General features: G+C 37.6%; 1 protein-coding gene across 1 annotated transcript in view; it reads left to right on the top strand.

Moving 5' to 3' along the window:
- LOC104273329 (plasma membrane calcium-transporting ATPase 2-like) overlaps positions 1–17,740 on the top strand; it is a 168,156-nt gene that overhangs the window by 107,326 nt on the left and 43,090 nt on the right. Inside the window, 3 exon segments of the mRNA XM_009868638.1 lie at positions 12,167–12,408; positions 12,941–13,175; positions 17,596–17,740. The exon segment at positions 17,596–17,740 is cut by the window's right edge and continues 8 nt beyond it. Of these exon segments, the coding sequence (XP_009866940.1) occupies positions 12,167–12,408; positions 12,941–13,175; positions 17,596–17,740 (622 nt within the window).

The following is a 17,740-nucleotide window of genomic DNA, read 5'->3' as shown; positions in this document are numbered from 1 at the left end:
CCTGCTGGAATAAATAATCTCTGCAAGATTATTAACAGGACTGATAGTCACTTGGAAGCTTTTTGTTACTATAATATCATTTACCACATTAGCTATATTTTTTCCTGCTTGCTTGTATGAAAATACTAAATTAGATTTTCAATTCACTATGATGCAACAAATGTTTTTCCTATTACCTTGCATAGGATTTTCTTTTAAGTTATTTATCTTACTTTTATGCTCTTATTTTCCACTGATCTTGTACTAAGATGATTCACTTATAGGGACAGCTGCCAGCCACTGCCAGATACACCTGCTGATGAATGCAGGCTTTAAACGTCAACATTTCCTGCAAGATATTCCAAAGTGGTTTCATCTCGATATATAGATTTTGCTTATTGTTTTCTGATCATTTTTAGTACCAATTTAGATTTTTTTCTAAATAAAATATGTTGGCACAATGAATGATTTTAATACATCTTTTCATGCCCGTGATAGCCTACTGAGATAAAGTCATCACGCTCTGGAGTTGATTGATACGCCGCTTGGATTTTAGTAGCGTTCATGTTTTGTAGGGGACGTTACCAAGGGAGCGTGTTTTCCTGATGGGAGCTTTTGTTTTCACTTGTGTGGGTGTAAACCACTTACTTCAGGCACATCTGTTTTAATGCAGGTTTTCTTTGTGTTCTCTATTATCAGGAATAGGTAGATAATAATTTGAAAAGCGATGATTTAATACCAATTTATAGAAAATGGTAGTGGTTTTACAATCAAAGCTACACAAACAGGCTTATTAGAAAACAATGCGTTGGATGAGTCACCTCGTACTGAATAAGACATAACTTTCCTCCAGATATGTGCTACATAAATATATATATTCTGTGTGATACAGTTTTTAATAGTTTTCTTTTACTCTTAGAACTCCAATGTGGTTTATTCCTTTGGGGAGAAGAAAACCAACAGCAACCAACCCAGAAAACTCACAACTGGTGCAATGTCTGATAAACAAGGGATTAGCAATAAAGTATATGACAGAAAACATCTTGCAAATTTCAGAGTAATAAACGTACAGGCTTCCAAAAGACTTTATGTTGACTTGGCATTGCTGTTCTTTTTTGATTGGAATTGCACTTAATATGATTATGTTTCTGTTAACATAAGTAAAATACTATTTTTGGCTTTTGAGTCACACTAAATATATCAATTTGATATTAAACATAGAGTAAGTATATTTCAAATTCTAGTTTCTGCTTGATTCCACAGGTAGCCCCCACTACTAATTTTTCTTTCAAGCTTTCACTTTTCTATTACTCTATGTCAAGCTCTTGGCTCTGAATTCCAATCAATCATATTTCCCCGTCTTTTATAAGTGAGTGTGGGAAGATGTCCAAAAATGACGACTTTTCTGCTTTTAGACATAGTGCCAGATAAGCCAAAAAAAATCTCTAGAATGAATGGGACTCGGAAGAACTAGCTAGAGTCTAGCAGAGGAAACAAAGGTCTCAAAGGAAAGGCTGCTAGAGTATTTTAATGTAGTCAAAACTATACTGTTACTTAGCATCACTACAGAAATGACAGAACTGTTTTGGCAGACACCTTGCATGGAAAAATTAAGCTTCTAGAAGGAAATTTTTCAAGATTTAGGACTACTTTACTAAGTACTACGACATGTATGTCTTATGTATAAGTGCAAACACACACCCAGCAAAAGAGTCTGGCTGGCTGCTGGCAAGTCCTTCCACAGACACCGGCCCTCTCATTGGTCTGGGAGGAAGAAGCAGTGTTGGGCAGTCGATGCAGCTCAGTGTCCATAATACCGAATGGAAGCAGTGAGCATGTTAAAAAGTTCCGCTACGTAGTTCTTACACCATTGTTGTTTTTCTGTGGTTTCTACTTATGCAATTGAGCAGAGAATTAAGTTATTTTACTCCTCCCTTCACTGCAGAGAAGGGTTGACAGTGCTCGATGCTGGTTTGCTAGGCCCTGTGCATTTGGAAGAGGTGAGAGACAAGTTTTTCTGGCAGAATTTTCCTACAAAGCAGGACAGGATGTTCAGCCTCTCCATCATTCCTGTCCCATTTCTTTCAGAATGAATAATCAGAAAAAAACTGGCTGCAGTCTTACAGCCTGTGATTCTGCCCAGCAAAGGCATCATTCTTTGTGTCCTGACAAGGAGAGGGACTGGCCAGAGGACTGAATTTATAATGCATCTCAAACATTACCCCACCAATCATGCAAAAAAATCCCTCTGAGAAAATATTAGATAAGCGTTGCTCTAACACATTATGTACACTTGAGTTCATGCATTTGCCTCCCCAAAAAAACAACGCCTAACTAACCAAAAATAATTCAAAAATAATTTCAGCTGATATGTGCTAGTATCGATTTAAAGAGGAGTACATTTTGTATCATAAATGAAATAGCTGCTCTTAGTGGTTTTGGATTCGTTTAGAAATGGATGCTTGAAGAACCCTTTTCCTTACTCTGAAATGAGTACTATTAACAGAGAAGATCTATAATTATGATGGGCTATAATCAGTAGCTTAAGTCAAGTGAAAAAACTTCCATTTACATTTCATGCGGCTAGATTTGCTTTGCACTTACTAAAATTAGCTCCTTAAACTATACAAATTGTAACTATGCTGCAACCAGAAAGGCAGTGGATATTAAGACTAATTTTTGCTTTGGTTTGGTCTTTCTAGAAATTTAGTTTTCCTTGCAGAGATACATTTAGTAAGAAAGCAGAATATCCAAAGTGTTGCCAAGTTTTGTGCAAACAAAAGCTCGATGCACAGATCAGCTACCTGAAAATACTATTTCTGTTGAAATTCAGGCCTTTGGTGTGCATATGTAAAGGCCGTGCATATTTTTGTACAATACGATCATTATCACAACGCATGTATTTCAGATAATTGCACTGGAGAGGGGAGTTCATGAAGTTTTTGCGATTTGGTTGGGGTTTTTTCCAATTTGTTAGCCTAAAATGATGACTTAATGTCTACAGTGCACTACAAGATTTCGAGTTTGAATTAGTAAAAGATCATCAAGCAGGCATTTCAAATTAAAATGAGAGTTAGTATGTTCAGATAACATGGAATAGGTGATGTGTGTTTCACAGCTTTGTGGCAACGTTCATGTACAAGGACTCGTGGGAAGCATGCATGAGATGCGCTTCAGGCTACTACTGGAGGTACTTTCAAAATGTAACTAATTTTGATTGAGTGTTAACCACTTAATTAAAAGTAAGAAAGTTTATGTAACTGGAATTTTGATGGTGTCATGTTCAGAAACATTAAGTAAAGTTTTCTTTGGCAACTTGTGTGAGAGGAAGTCTTGGGATGCCAGGGAGAAAACTGTTGGCAGATTACTAAAGTGTGTGTTACAGTGGCTCAGAGGACATTTTCCAGATCTACAGTTGCTAGCTGGATCACTGCTATAAATAAAGAAAATGTCGCTGTCTTTCCTGAAATCTAAAAGATGAGGTTTCAGCCCTAAAACAGATGCATTAATGCTTTTATTATTGGCAAAACCATGTAAATCTCTAGTATTGTTTCTGATTTGGAAATGCACTTTTTAAACTGCAGACATTGCCTTGAAATTGAATTTTCACTACCTGATCAGCTCAACATTATGCAGTTTGTCTCCTGTCTCTGTTTTCTCTGTCTGCGACACTCATGAAGCCAGTCTAATATCTGCGTGCAGTAAAACCTCAGTTTAATAGATCTAAAACAAGGTAGCAGATGTTTGGGTTGTCATTATGGAGGCACCAATTACAATTCTGCAATTAAGTGCAATTTCTCTTTTGCAGTTAAAGAAAAATGCACAGGCTGTTTGCCATTCACGAAAATATAGCGAGCCTTTGCCAAATATAGGGGACAAATTATCAAAAAATCCTAAAATCTGTTAGTCTGTTCTTAACTTTATTCAGTGTGGTTTAGAAATAGCACATTTGTCCCTCTGGCCTGTGTTGTAATAGGGGAGAAACGTGCTCTTCTTTCTTTATAGCTAGCTTGAACCGAAACCTTGTTCTTAGGCTATATTTAAAGTAAATTGGTTGTTAATTAAAGTAAGTTAATAACAATTGCTGTGCCTAATTATTTTGATTATATAGGTTACTTGTCAACGGTTCTTGTTGCACTTAAACAAAGCTGGAATAGCACTAGTATAAACCTTAAAATTGCCAGTTCCCTATGCACGTGACTGTACAAAAAGAGTAGAGACTTCCAGTGTCCAAATTTGGAACTGAAATACGTATTTGTCAAAATTTGAGAACTAAATTACTAGTTCTAGCAAGTTCTTTCTGTCTAGGAATAATATTCTCATATGAACAGTATAAATTCTTCATTTGTGTCAATATTTTGCATGTCTGAAAATTTACAGACTATAAATATATTTTCTTTTTTTTTAACTGACATCCTCTGTTCTTGAGCATAAATTGAAAGACTGATGAAGTGTGGACTAGAACAGGGACCAGTGAGGTGAGCTGAAACCTGGCTGGACTGCTGGTCTCGGGGCTGTGATCACAAAATCCCGCTGGCAGCTGATCACTCCAGGTGTATCTCAGAGATCCATGGCGGGAGGCAATACTGCTTCGTGTCATTAATGGTCCGGATGATGAGGCTGAGTGTCTGGCATGCAAGTTGGAGGTTGAGAAAACTGGGACTGCTCAGGCTGGAAGAGAGAAGGCTCGAGGGGACATATCAGTGGGTATAAATACCTGATGGGAGGGATTAAAGAAGATGGAACCAGACTCTTCTCAGTGATGCGCCCAGTGAATGGCAAAAAGGCAATGAGAGCAAACTGGAACTCAGGAAATTCCAGTTAAACATAAGAAAACACGTTGTACTGTGAGGCTGTGAGGGTGGTCAAACATGGGCACAGGTTGCCTAGAGTGGTCGTGGGGGTCTCCCTCCCTGGAGGTGTTCAATACCCAACTGGACCCAGCCCTGAGCGACCTGCTCTAGGTGAACTCGCTTTGGCAGGAGCCCTGGGCTTAGATGGTCTCCCAAAAGAGGGAGGCTGGTGCTTGCCAGCCTCACCTACTCTCTTATTTTGTGAAAAAAGTGTACAAGACTGACGTATCCATCTTTTACCTCTAACTAGTGAGAAGAAACTATTTCCATGTTTGCATGTATTTTTTTTTGCCTTATGCTTTTTTATTCAAACTAATCAAATTTGTCCTTCAAACTAAAAGGGTACTTTAATTATTTGCTGTTAAAATTAAGGGCAAAGTATCAGCTCTCTTTGAATGTAAAAAGTAACAGTCAATGAGAAAGCGAGACTGGCACACCAGCCTTTCAGTCTGTTCTTCATGCATGATTTCATCTTCTTTCATAATCATTCTTGGGGGAATTTATGGATAGTATCATTTTTCCCTTGTTCCTGTTATGTGAGCTGAAGCAAGCATGAGACCATATTCACTGAGCCACATCACTGCTGCCCTCTTAACTTTGCCGTGTTGATAGGAAATGTCACGCTGATACATTACATAATTACAGCTGGCCCCTTTTTGTATGATTATTGCCTCGCTATTATTTGAGGCAACAAGAGATGTTGAAAAACACCGTTTTTATATGATGTTATATCTGGCTAAACTGGTATCCATCTCAAGCAGTAGCAGTGAGAAGTACATGGCAGCACAGCATTGCATTAATTAAATAGATTGTTGCATCATTTTCAGGTCTGTCTTCAGATAATGGGAACAAATATTAAATAATTCTCCTCCTAAAAATTAAATAATTATCTTGCATCAGAGCTACACTAGTGCAGGAAGCCTGGATTTGAATATCTTCCAGCTGTTGTGGTAGATCTAATTATGCCAGTTGTACCTAAATAATTCCATTGTTCTGGCTACTGTGTGGATATATTGTTTCTTACACCCTATACAGTGACAAGTCAACAATTTCTGTTACCAATTTCCTAGGAAGCCTGGGCATTTCTGATAGTTAATTAGATGTTAAATAATGAGACAGGAGTCCGTGCTGCCAAATGGCACCGCTGTCCCTCGTCTGAGGAGCCTGCCTTGTGTCAGCTGAGGATGCGGCATGGGTCTGAGGGGTGACGGGCAAGTCTTAAGCGGCTTCTCTGTTGCTCCTTGTGTCTTGCTGAGAGAGAAGAACTAAGCTTGGCAGGGCGCCCTGGGCAACTTCTAGCCATGAGGGATATGAAGGTTATCCTTTGGCTTTAACAGTTTGAACTGCCAGCAAGCTGGGGTCTTGACTTAGGCTTGGCATGCAGTGTAAATGTACTTTGAGACTAAACTGTTATTGTAGGATAGAGGTCTGAATGATGTGAGACTGCTCCCAGCACTCAATGTGTAGTAGTTATGGGGCTGCACAGTAGCTGGTGCAGCGAGAAGGCAGCCTCCATAGCCAGAAGTACCCAGTAACAAGTTACAAATGCAGTACTTCAGTATTGAGCAGTGGTGTTGTTTACATTTCTGATTTTAGTCTTCAGATTTTATATCTCCTACGAGTGCTGAAACAGGTTTCAAATGCTGTTGGTTTAGGTTATCTAGATTTGGAACACGTATCAGGCTTGCTAACTAATCTGTGCCGGTGAGTCAGCCGGTGCCTTGACTTTGATTGGCTTCTGATGGCAACTCCTGGTGTCTAGAATAAAGGCGAGAATTTGAGGGAACTTCTTTGGTGCACATGTTCCCAAGAAATGGAGCTGCTGTGTATATTGGGGTTTTGTGGATAATAGGAAGCAAAAGGAATTAGCTGCTGTATCCCCTTTCCCAGTTTTTCAGAATAGAAATATGGGACAAACATCAACACAGGGCAGCACTGGGGATATTTCAGGTGTTTGTGTATGTGATTCATTTATTGTTTGTCTCTAAATTTTCTTTTGGTTTAGTCCTGTTTTATGCTAGGGAATACTGCTGATGTGCTCTATTACCAGTACAAATCTGCGTAAAGCTGGTTTTTTTTCCTCTTAATCCTATTTCTCCCACTAATTGTGAATTCAAACACAACACCATGTCCTCCTGTTTGTGATGGAGGTATTTAAGTGTCTAAGTCATGTAGGAAGCGTTTAAAGAGAAAGGGAGAGGCTTGGAAATAAAGGGAGAATTTACCATTTGAGTCTTCCTGTATGATTCCTTTTCCTACAAAAACATCAATCGAATTTCTTGTTTAAACCTATTATTATTTTTTTTTAGCGTGAACTGTAGTAGCATTCCTCAAAGCATATTACGTGCCACCCTGCAATATATTTCTGGCTTCTCTGCAGCACTGTATGATGCCATTATGTACCGTGTAAAACACAAATCCTCTTGTATTTAGAAAAAACAGGCAGTCTAAGTTACCAGAGCATGTACAGTATCTACTAAAAGATTCACAAACATTTTTTGTTTTCAGATTTAGAGCCAGATTCCAAATATATGTACCATAGGGCTTTGAAATGATGAATGTTTAATCACTGGACCCCCAAAAATGATGCATTACGGAGCCATCTGATCAAAGTCAGGAATTTAGAAGCTCGCCATCCCTTAGGGATGTGGACCTCTAGTTCCTGGGAATTGAAATGCTTTGCTCGAGCTTGAAAACAAGGAAAGGAAGAGATCTGTAGCCATTTAACGCATAGAAATTTTTTATTTTTCTAGAAGGTGAAAAGGAGATTGATTTTATTTTCTGATGAATAGGAATAGCTTAAGTGAATGGGAACACCTATGTTACATTACTCAGTGGCATGCATAGGAATAAAAAAAACTCATTGAACCTTTAAACTTTTAAATGTTGTACTTGAAGCCCAGTGAGTACGATCAGGATGGTGTGTAAGGTTAACACAGGCTGTTTCTTCTGATGCCAAAATGATTATGCAACCAGCTCTGAGTTGTTAACTGTTCTTTTCCAATCCCTTATGCTGACCCCAATTCAAACTGACTTTTGACTGAATTTTAACATCATTGTACCTTGCAGTGATGACTCTGAGTCGTAAAATAGCATGTATATTACCGGAAAGCATGTTACTTTCTGTGCTTTGTATGAAACAGAGGCAACGTAGGAATCATTAACACGAAAAGACTACTTAAAATTCCAAACAGCCTGAGGACAAAGTGTGATCTTCCTCATCAGTCGAGTCGATAATATTATTTTAGATTTGTCTTTGACGGTAGCAAAGATCAGAACCTGCACAAGATACAAAGGCTCATTTTTATTCCTAAATAAAGACCTTATGAAAGTAAATTCATTACATTCTAAGAGCATTGATCTCATGCCAGGTATCTGTAGTGACATTCATCCTTAGTATGTTTTGGTTTTCTCTGTTTAAAAGACTTTTCAAGAATTCTAATAAAATATTTGGAGTTTGGTTAATTAGTGTTTTCCTAGTGTGCTGAGAGTGTTGAAGGTATAACAGTGGCAGAAGCTCAATACAAGCAAAGAAGTTCCACAGTATTGTTTGGGAAAAATCAGAAAGTATTATTAAGTAAGCTTTCTAATCAACTGGTGAAAGTGTAAAAAAAAAAAAAAAAGAAAACCCTCTAAGAGGATCTGCGTATCAAGCTCAGCCTATTTCCAGACAAGCTTTAACCAAGTTGCTGTTGCATTTTTATGCAGGGATGTTCATTGCTGTGTAGTTACGCAGAGGTGATACAGCCAGAAACCTGTAAATACCCCGAGAACAAATAGTAAAGGATGAAAGAGAAGATAAAGCAAATTGGTTTCTGGTGTTTGGCATGTGCGGAAATGATCATACTATGAAAGAGAGAAAAACCAGTGCTGCTATTGAATTTCTGTAGTTGAAAGGATCCCAGAGAAGTATGAAATGAAAACTAGAATGGCTGATGTCTGATATTATTGCTTTCTTACTGTCAACCCTCACTTTGAAACCATAATTGAAAACTTCATTCAGTCAAGCAAAGTTTTAGATACTTAATCCTTGGCCTCACTCCTTTCATTTTTTAAGTTTTTCTCTAAGACAAACAGTCATTTCTAAATCTGTCCTGGTTTAGCTTAAAGTCAGTTGAATAAACCTAGATCTACAAAAAGCTGATACTTCACATTATATATGTATTAAGTTTTAGTCTTACTTTAGATGTCTTCCATTAAACCATTGAATCAAATTATGTAACATCTTTAATTTTGACAGTATTATAGTTTCTTAGTAGTTCTTCTTTTTACAGCATTAGGAATAAAAAATAAAAAATACCATATGGTTCAAACAGCATTCACCCTTTTTGGTTTCTTTTTAAATTTTACATATATAATATTTAAATAAACAGAGAAAATTCCTGCATGTCCTAGTCCATTTTCTCTCTTATGAATAAATATGGAGTGTACATTTTCCACAATTTAATTTTTTTAATGTATTTTTCTCTGTCTACCTGCTGTGAATGGAACTGAAATAGAATATTCAATATGGATATAATGGTCTAGCAAAGTTCATTTTCTATCTTAATAAAATTGCTATATTTACAATCATAATTATTCTAAAAGAGTAATTCAATCTGTAAAACACAGGAGAGTAACATAAAACAAATGACAACTTTGGTTAATACATGAGATCCTAACATTCTGATTTGGAAAGACTACTTGGACTTCTTGCCAGGTCCTCTCTTTTTGCATCAAAAAGGGCAATGAGAAAAATGAGGTTTAGTAAGTTCTATGGTAAAGATTTTATTAGTCAGGTATTTTCCAGTGAAATAATTCTGAAAATTCCTTTTGTAATCCAACTTCAGTGTTAGGTCAATACTAGCTTTTGAGCTGATATTTTTAAGCCTTAATAATACAATTGTACTTTTGACTTAGAAACCTATTTTGACTTGATAGTTGTAACAAGTATTTTTTTAACATCTGTCTGCAGTTTGTTTTACATGCAAGTATTCACTTACAATTGAATTAGTAGTAGTAGTAGTATCTAAAGGCTTGGAAGAAATATTTGAAAACACTTTACAAGGCTCAGTGGCAAGTCATTCCTGGAGGAAGATACGGGAGCAGTCTCTTCCTAGTAGAAGCCTGTGTAGTGTGTCGCTGTCTGGTGCCCAGCAAAAGATCTTTCAGAGAGCTCCTGAGAGACACTGCATTCAGAAAGATTAAGTTCCTCCTCAGATCACAGTTTGAAGCCTTTCTCTCATACGTCGTCACAGATTTTTCGTTCTCTGAGGAGTCAATGAAATTGTTCCTAGTTAATTATTCAAAAGTAAACCCTTTGGGCTGTCCTTTTAATTGTTATCCAGGTGCAATAAACTGCAGATTCCACCAAGAAGTAAATTTAGATACAGCACAGTAGGAAGTTTGAAAAGCCAGCAGCTTCTGCAAAGGATTGTCAAGAACAATCTGCAAGGAGACTAGTTTTGGCATATCGATTTTGAGCTGAAACAGTGCAGGAAAGGAAGTGCTAGTTGCCAGCTCTCACCACCATATGCTTTGTTATAATGCGATGTACAAAGAATACGGAGACAGCAGCTGCTCTAGAGGGAGGTAGGCACTTGTTAGATTTTGAAACCTTTCCGAAATGTCTCTTCATTTTCTTATCACTGGTGATTTTTTTTCCCCTTGCTTACGTATTTGCATTCAAAAGATGTTCACTAAAAGAAATCTATTTTTAAGCCGCAGTAAGAAGAGGAGAGCGAGAGCATGATCTCCCTTTGTTGAAATAAAAAGAATGTTGGAAGAACTTGAGTATTTAGTTTTATATGTTGTGAAATGTGGATAGATTTTTACTTTTGCAATATCCTTTCACACCAGGGCATGGTGAAATCGTACGTGTCTTCTGTTGAAAGAAATTCATGTCTTTCATTGGCTTCTGGTGTGTGTTTGCTAGTGGCTGATCACACCCACATTTAAGTCCATGTGAAGATTTCAGTGGCAGAGAGAAACAAAGCATAAATGAGGATTTGGATTTCGAATTGAAAGAGTTTGATATGATATGCACAGAGAAATCAATCTTTCCTAGCACCACTGTGCAGGCAGTGAAGTTGGTTACTCTCTTGCTTTGAGAAACCTGAAGTTCTTAAGACAGAAACTGTGTGCCTGCAATGTCATGAAAATGAATCTCCTGTATTTAACCAAAACTTTATTTTAAAGGGTATTTTTTGACTCCTGAGATTTTCATATCCACTGAATATAATCATCCTTCTAGATACACATAGCTACAAGCACTTGGGTTTTAAATTAGGGACTCTTAAATGAATTTGAGAATCCAGAGGGAAGTTACATCACGCTATAATGGGATTATAGCGGGGCAAGTTGTTATAGCATATAATAAAATTAATATATCATATTAATATTTTTGCTGAGTGTCAGTGTTTTACATTTACCTTGGAGTAACACCAGAATGTCATAGCAACACAAATGTGACCCATATAAGTCAGTAAAAATGATGGTGCATACAGAAGAAAGATATTACAATTCTTTTCACCTGTTTTAATTCTGTTAAGTACAAGAAAATGTAAATTATCAATAGTCTGTAGTTCACACATGGGTCACTTAAAGTCAGTCTAGAGTCTTGACCACACAGGAGCGTTTTGTTCAAGTTGTATTACATCTCCAAGAAAGTTTTTAAATTAAATATATGTTTGTCTGTTTGGTTATATTTTGAATGGGAAGGGAAGGCTTCCCAGGAAGTACAGTGAATTGTTAGGAGTTGCAAAATGTTTATAGGCTACTGCATTTTTTCTAAAACATAAAGCATTTGTAGTCTGAAGCAGCAGACTAAAGTATGGTAATTCTAGAAAGAGGTACTTTTAGATGCAGAATTATCACAGATTGCTGGAAATATATTTTTAACTTTTATGATTAGATGCCGATTTATTTGTACATTAAAAATGCCTAGTAGAAAAAAAAAGACAGATCTTTCTTTAACTCACGATTATAACCACGAAGGTCAGCAAGCAATGAAATTCTAAGCAAGTGAGAAAAAGAAGTCATTTGTTTGTGACAGAAGAAAGTTACTTTGTTTTTAATGAAGTGTTGCCTGATCATCACCAGCTATTCAACTGTCAATGGCCAGTTTAAAAGAAAAGAAATTCAAAGGCCAAGTTTTCCTCATTGTGTGAATAACTGCTTCATGGCATAGCTCTATGGATTTTTGACTAGCTTTTAAAAATCAGAAGACGCAAGACTGCACAGTTAGAGTTTCAGGTTTTAAACTGTGCACCGTAACTTGGCCGTTAATTGTTGAGAAAGCATTGTGTACTGCTTACCGCTCGAGAAATTAATGTCTGATTTGTTCTTCCCTTCAGCCACCAGAAAAAGAGGGTGGCCTGCCTCGCCAGGTAGGCAATAAGACAGAGTGTGGCCTCTTGGGATTTGTCCTGGATTTGAAGCAGGATTATGAGCCTGTTCGGAACCTCATTCCTGAGGAGAAACTCTACAAAGTTTACACGTTCAACTCTGTCAGGAAGTCGATGAGTACTGTCATTAAAATGCCAGATGGCAGTTTCCGAATGTACAGCAAAGGAGCTTCTGAAATTGTTCTGAAGAAGTAAGTTCAATGACTTAGCTCCTGTGTTTTTCCAAAAAAGCAAAACATTCTGACACCAGTAAGACATCCATGGGAATTTTGGTATTTGGAATTTGCTACTTACAGTAGAAAGCATGGCACACTGTAGCAGTAAAAGCTCTTATTGTTCTTTACTGAACTTTTTCTTTCCCAGGTGCTCACTCTTTCAAAACTCTTTGGCTTATTTTTCTTATCACTGGGTCTCCATTCAGTAGTTTACTAATGGATTCTTTACAACCCACTTGGAAAATAAGGATTTCTCAGTTTCATTTGAAGTTGTCAGCTCATTAATTACATGAGTACCGAGGAAATAATGGACGAAGGGCCCTTGGTGTCTGTAATAAGTTCCTAAAAAATTCTCTCTTGATGTTTTGTGATTCTTCTTATTTAATCTAGAAATTTAAAGCTTGCCATCAAAAAAAAGTAAAGTTTTGAATGAAATGAGCTAACACAAGGAAACACTTTTCAGCAGTTTGTGGGAATACACAATTTTTTTTTTTTTTTCATAAAACAGATGTTCCAGGATCCTTAATGCAGCTGGGGAACCTCGTATCTTCAGACCACGTGACCGAGATGAAATGGTGAAGAAAGTGATTGAACCTATGGCATGTGATGGACTGAGAACTATCTGTGTTGCGTTCCGAGACTTTAATAGCAGCCCAGAGCCTGACTGGGACAACGAAAATGACATCTTATCTGACCTGACCTGCATTTGTGTTGTTGGCATTGAAGATCCAGTAAGGCCAGAGGTACATCAAATTCTTATGTTATAAAGCATTTCTCAGAGGAGGGAACTACAGAGAAGTAGTAGTTCAGAGAAACTGAACTACAGATTTCTTGCAGTGTTGGGGATTTGTTATTAGCTCTGTCAGAGGAGAAGGAAGTGAGCTTTAGAAATAGACTTTGCTTGGTAAAAAGTCAATAATTAACCTGATTTAAAAAACTATTAGTCAACCAATATTTAAATAAAACTAAATAGAGCTTTTTGAACTACAGCACTGAGATGACTTAGCCTTCTTTCAGGGAGCAGTATACAGGTCAGCAGAAGTTTTATTAGGCTCCCAGATATTAAAGACTTTTCCGTTAAGTAACGCAGCGATAGGCAACTCTGAAAGTAGAGAAAAGACGTACAGTAATTATATTTGCCACAATTATAACTGCAGTGTGCTTTCCACAGAAATTGCCTGCAGTCTTGGACTTTTGTCTTTTACTGTAACAGTTGTCCCTTGACTAATTGTCTTAAGATTGTAACTAGTGGCTACCCAGGAAAACTGTTTTAGATGTTTTATCTGGACAAGGACAAGCTTTGCCATGGAAAGCCTGCAAGTTTTGTGGATATTCTCCGTAAATGACTTGTAAAAATATGACCAGCATGATATCATTCCAACTACAGATACCAACTGCATACCTGTGCTTTGCATGTTAATGGACTTTCTTGGGTTTTTTTTGCTATCAAGAAGGTTCTAATGGGAAGTAAATCTTGGGTGGGTGAAAACTGCATGATAAACACCTTATCGCCACAATCATCAGATAAACAGCATTCAGTCTATCTGTCATCAGATGATCTCGTGCTGCTAATCCATCTGCCCCTACACCTGACACTGCCAGTCTTTAAAAACATTTTAAAATGTTGTTCTCTCTGCAATGATCCCTTAATGCTCGAGCTCACGTACATAAAAACTCAGGAAGTTTTTAACTGTCAGTGACCACTGGAACTGTGAATGAGTCCTCTTTACCTGCAAAACCGATCCATGATACGTGCTGTTAGAAAACAGCTTTAAGACAGGTTACATGCAGGATGAGAGGCTGAGGGAATGGGCAGCAGTGGGATTTGCAGTTATTATTGAAAAATAGCTGCAAACTATCCTTTCATGTGATTATTATGAGTGTGTTTAGTAAGAGAACTGCTCTCGTAGGGAATAATTTCTTAGGAGCTTGAGGTAACAATGAATAGTGTTGCTAAAAATAAAGAGGTCAAGTCTGACTTCTGTGTAAAGGATCAAAGAAGATGAAGTCAGGAAAGCATTTTATTTCTAGATAATATCCCCCTTTCTTCCTGGGGACAGTTCAGGCTTTTTCCTTTTCCCTGAGATGATTGGGGTTAACACGTGCCAAATGGCAGCGGCTTTGTTTCCCCAGAGCTCCCGTGCTCCTACGCATCCCTGGGGTGTTTGGGGTAGGGCAGTACCTGCAGTGCCAGCGGTGTCACACCAGCATGATTTCAGAGCTAAGAGTGCTACATCTGCTCTGACCATACTGCTGGGAGCTTTCTTGCACTTGCATTTCCTCCCTTACATTAAAAGAAACTGTTTGGATGAATTATTCAACCCAGCAACTGACCAGCTTCATCTGGAGCGTGACCACTGGTCACCCATGATTTCTGCATAATTCCGAGGTTAAATCAGACACTAACTGGTTCATTATCAGCAGCAGTTTTTATCAGGCACCGAACTATCTGCTTGATATTTATCTTTGTGTATTTTTTTTTCTTTGATAAATATACAAGAAGAGAACCAATAGAATGATGTCTTGTTCCTGTAGAGATTTCTCTTTTCATTTTGACAGTCTTTCTGGATTGATTTTAATGAGTCTGGACTGGCTTCTACTGATTTGCCAATGTACGCCTACAATCTGTTATTTCTGGGAGATGATCATAAATCACTTCCAAATGTCATCTATTTATTTGTCACCTGATCCCAATAGATATTCCTGCATCAGATAATTTATGTGTGTGTGCATGCACTAGAAGGTTTTCTTTGCAAAGAGAAAATAAACTAGAAAATTTTAAAATGCATACTTAAGCTCTGCAAAACCAATGGAAAATATCTGCTTCCACTGCCCACTTTTTTCTTTCTTCCTTACAGCAATAAAAAAAATATGAACAATATTTTAACTGTAATTACTGTACACAGTATTAAATCAGATACCACCCACCAGCTGTCCAGAAAATGACAGAAAAGGAAAACAGAATTATTTCTCTAGTTGTATGTGAGTTTGAGATGTATTTGAAACTAGGTTGTCCTCCCATGACCTTGTTTAATTGGACTGGCACTTGATGTGAATAGACCTTTTTTCTGTTTGCACTGTAATTTATTTTTCTCCTTCATGGTTCATACGCTGTGCTGGTATTACAGATACTCATCTAAATCTGTCCTATCTTACGCATGAGGGTCGCCACAGCTAAAGTGGATACTGAGGGCTTTCCAAATTGGCAAATGAGCTATAGTCAGGATTATTAATGGGGAAACTGGGTAAATCATGAGTCATTTACTTAAGTAATAGATTTAATCTGATTGTGTGTCATCCGTCGAAGTCTATTTCATAATGTTAAAAGGCTTTAGGTCCAAATAATATTTCCAGGATGCAACTTGTGGGAAGAGTATTCTCTGTTAGTAGCAATGGGGAAATGGGGAGATAAACCTCTGCCCCTTAATTCTTCTCTTGGTTCTGTAATTGGAATTGACAGAGAGCCGTTCTGCAAGAGCACGCTCTGTGGATGCAGTCTGAGGATGGAGTGATTTTCTTCGTAGTCACGGGACAATCGTACTGGTGTGACCCTCATCCAGCTGGTAGTTTAGTGAGCGTTTTGGAAAGTAGAAGCTTCACAACTGCCTTTCATAAAGATGCAGAAACATGGTGTGAAATTGTATTCACTGATTAGAATAATCATCTCCAATGTGATTTAGGGGTGTATAATTTCGGTCTGACGTGCAGTCCGAGCTATGTAGCCTTTCTGGCCCTGCAACATCATTAGAAGCCCAGCATTTGCCACGCTGGATAAGAGCAGCAGTTGTCAGGTCCTCAGCAGCGTCACATGCTTGCGGCTATAGAGGAAATTAAAATATCTAGAAATGCACAAAATTAACAGCGTAATGTAGATGGCAGCTCCTTTTCTTGCTGTTTCCTATACTAATAGAGGAGATTAATCCATTCTTAGTGGCATTGAGTTCTACAGTGGTAGAGGTTGTGATCAGCAAGCAGCAATAAACTGGCAGTAGAATGTAGCGAGCCTTTGCTATTGTAGCCAGTAATATCCACGTTAATACCCTTTCTTAAGTAGTATTTTTTTAAAAAACAATTATTTGAAAATTCCAATCCTTTTTGTAATCGTATGCTTTGCTTATTCGTTCCTGTAGGAATACAACAGCTCTATATACGTGATTGCTGACATAATTCATCATGGTCAGACAATCCCATTACTTTACATAAGAATGCCGTCTGAAGAAGCTCAGCTGATAATGTAGCAGCAATTTGCAGTCAGTGGTTAAGTTTATGCATTTAGGGAATTTATTCACATGCAGCTTATGTATGCATTACATAGATTGAGTGTGTTAGGCAACATTTTTCCCCATCTGAAACTGAACTACAGACATGTAGCCTTTCCATAGGCACTGACTTAACAGACTCAAGGAGCTGTATCAAAAGAGTTGTATTCAATTATCGGGAATCAATTTCCTAGCTCTCAGACATTTTAATTACAAAAATCTTTTCTTTTTTAAAATAATCTGTATAAGATGCCAAGTCAGTATATAGTTTCTACATTAATCTCACAGACCCTGTTACACACTGACTTCTCTCTCCGTGGTATGTATACTAGGCAGCAGGAAAAGTTAATCCCATGCAGAAAGAAGCACAACCAAAATCATGCTCCATTTTTACAGTTTTGACATACGTAAATTTTTCATGAAATTTTGAATTCCTATATTTAGAAATTCCACCTGTTGGTATGCCTGAATTAGTGTAATGGTGTTAAATTACAATAACGTTTTAGATAAATTTAGTGAAAGGAAAGTTTCGATCAGAGGTTAGATAATTTTCTGTGCAAAATATGCGTATTCTCAGTTCATATTCATGTGTATGTTGAGTGTGTTGGGTTCAGCACACTGTACCGGATGCTAAAGGTAAAAAAAACTGGGAGCACTCCTTTATATAAGTCAGGAGAAGCTTTAGGCAACTGATCAAAGAAACGGTTTGTGTGCTTCTTGATACAAGATGTGTCTTGTCTGTGGCGTAACCTCAATTCCACAATAGTCAGGTAGTTGTAATGTAGCATAACGTGCAATTTCTCTTTTTGCTTCATGGATTTCTTAGCCTCAAAATATTCTGTTTGGCAACAGCTGATTTAAATTTTATCTAGGAATTTTCTTCCCTTTTCTATTGTGTTTGTAGGTCCCAGAAGCCATAAGAAAGTGCCAGCGAGCTGGAATTACAGTCCGCATGGTCACTGGAGACAACATCAACACAGCACGTGCCATTGCCATAAAGTGTGGAATCATTCATCCTGGAGAAGACTTCCTCTGCCTTGAAGGGAAAG

The sequence above is a fragment of the Apaloderma vittatum genome, unplaced genomic scaffold, assembly GCF_000703405.1.
Source record: "Apaloderma vittatum isolate BGI_N311 unplaced genomic scaffold, ASM70340v1 scaffold2864, whole genome shotgun sequence".
NCBI classification, from domain to species: domain Eukaryota; kingdom Metazoa; phylum Chordata; class Aves; order Trogoniformes; family Trogonidae; genus Apaloderma; species Apaloderma vittatum.
This window is presented reverse-complemented; position numbering and strand designations above follow the sequence as displayed.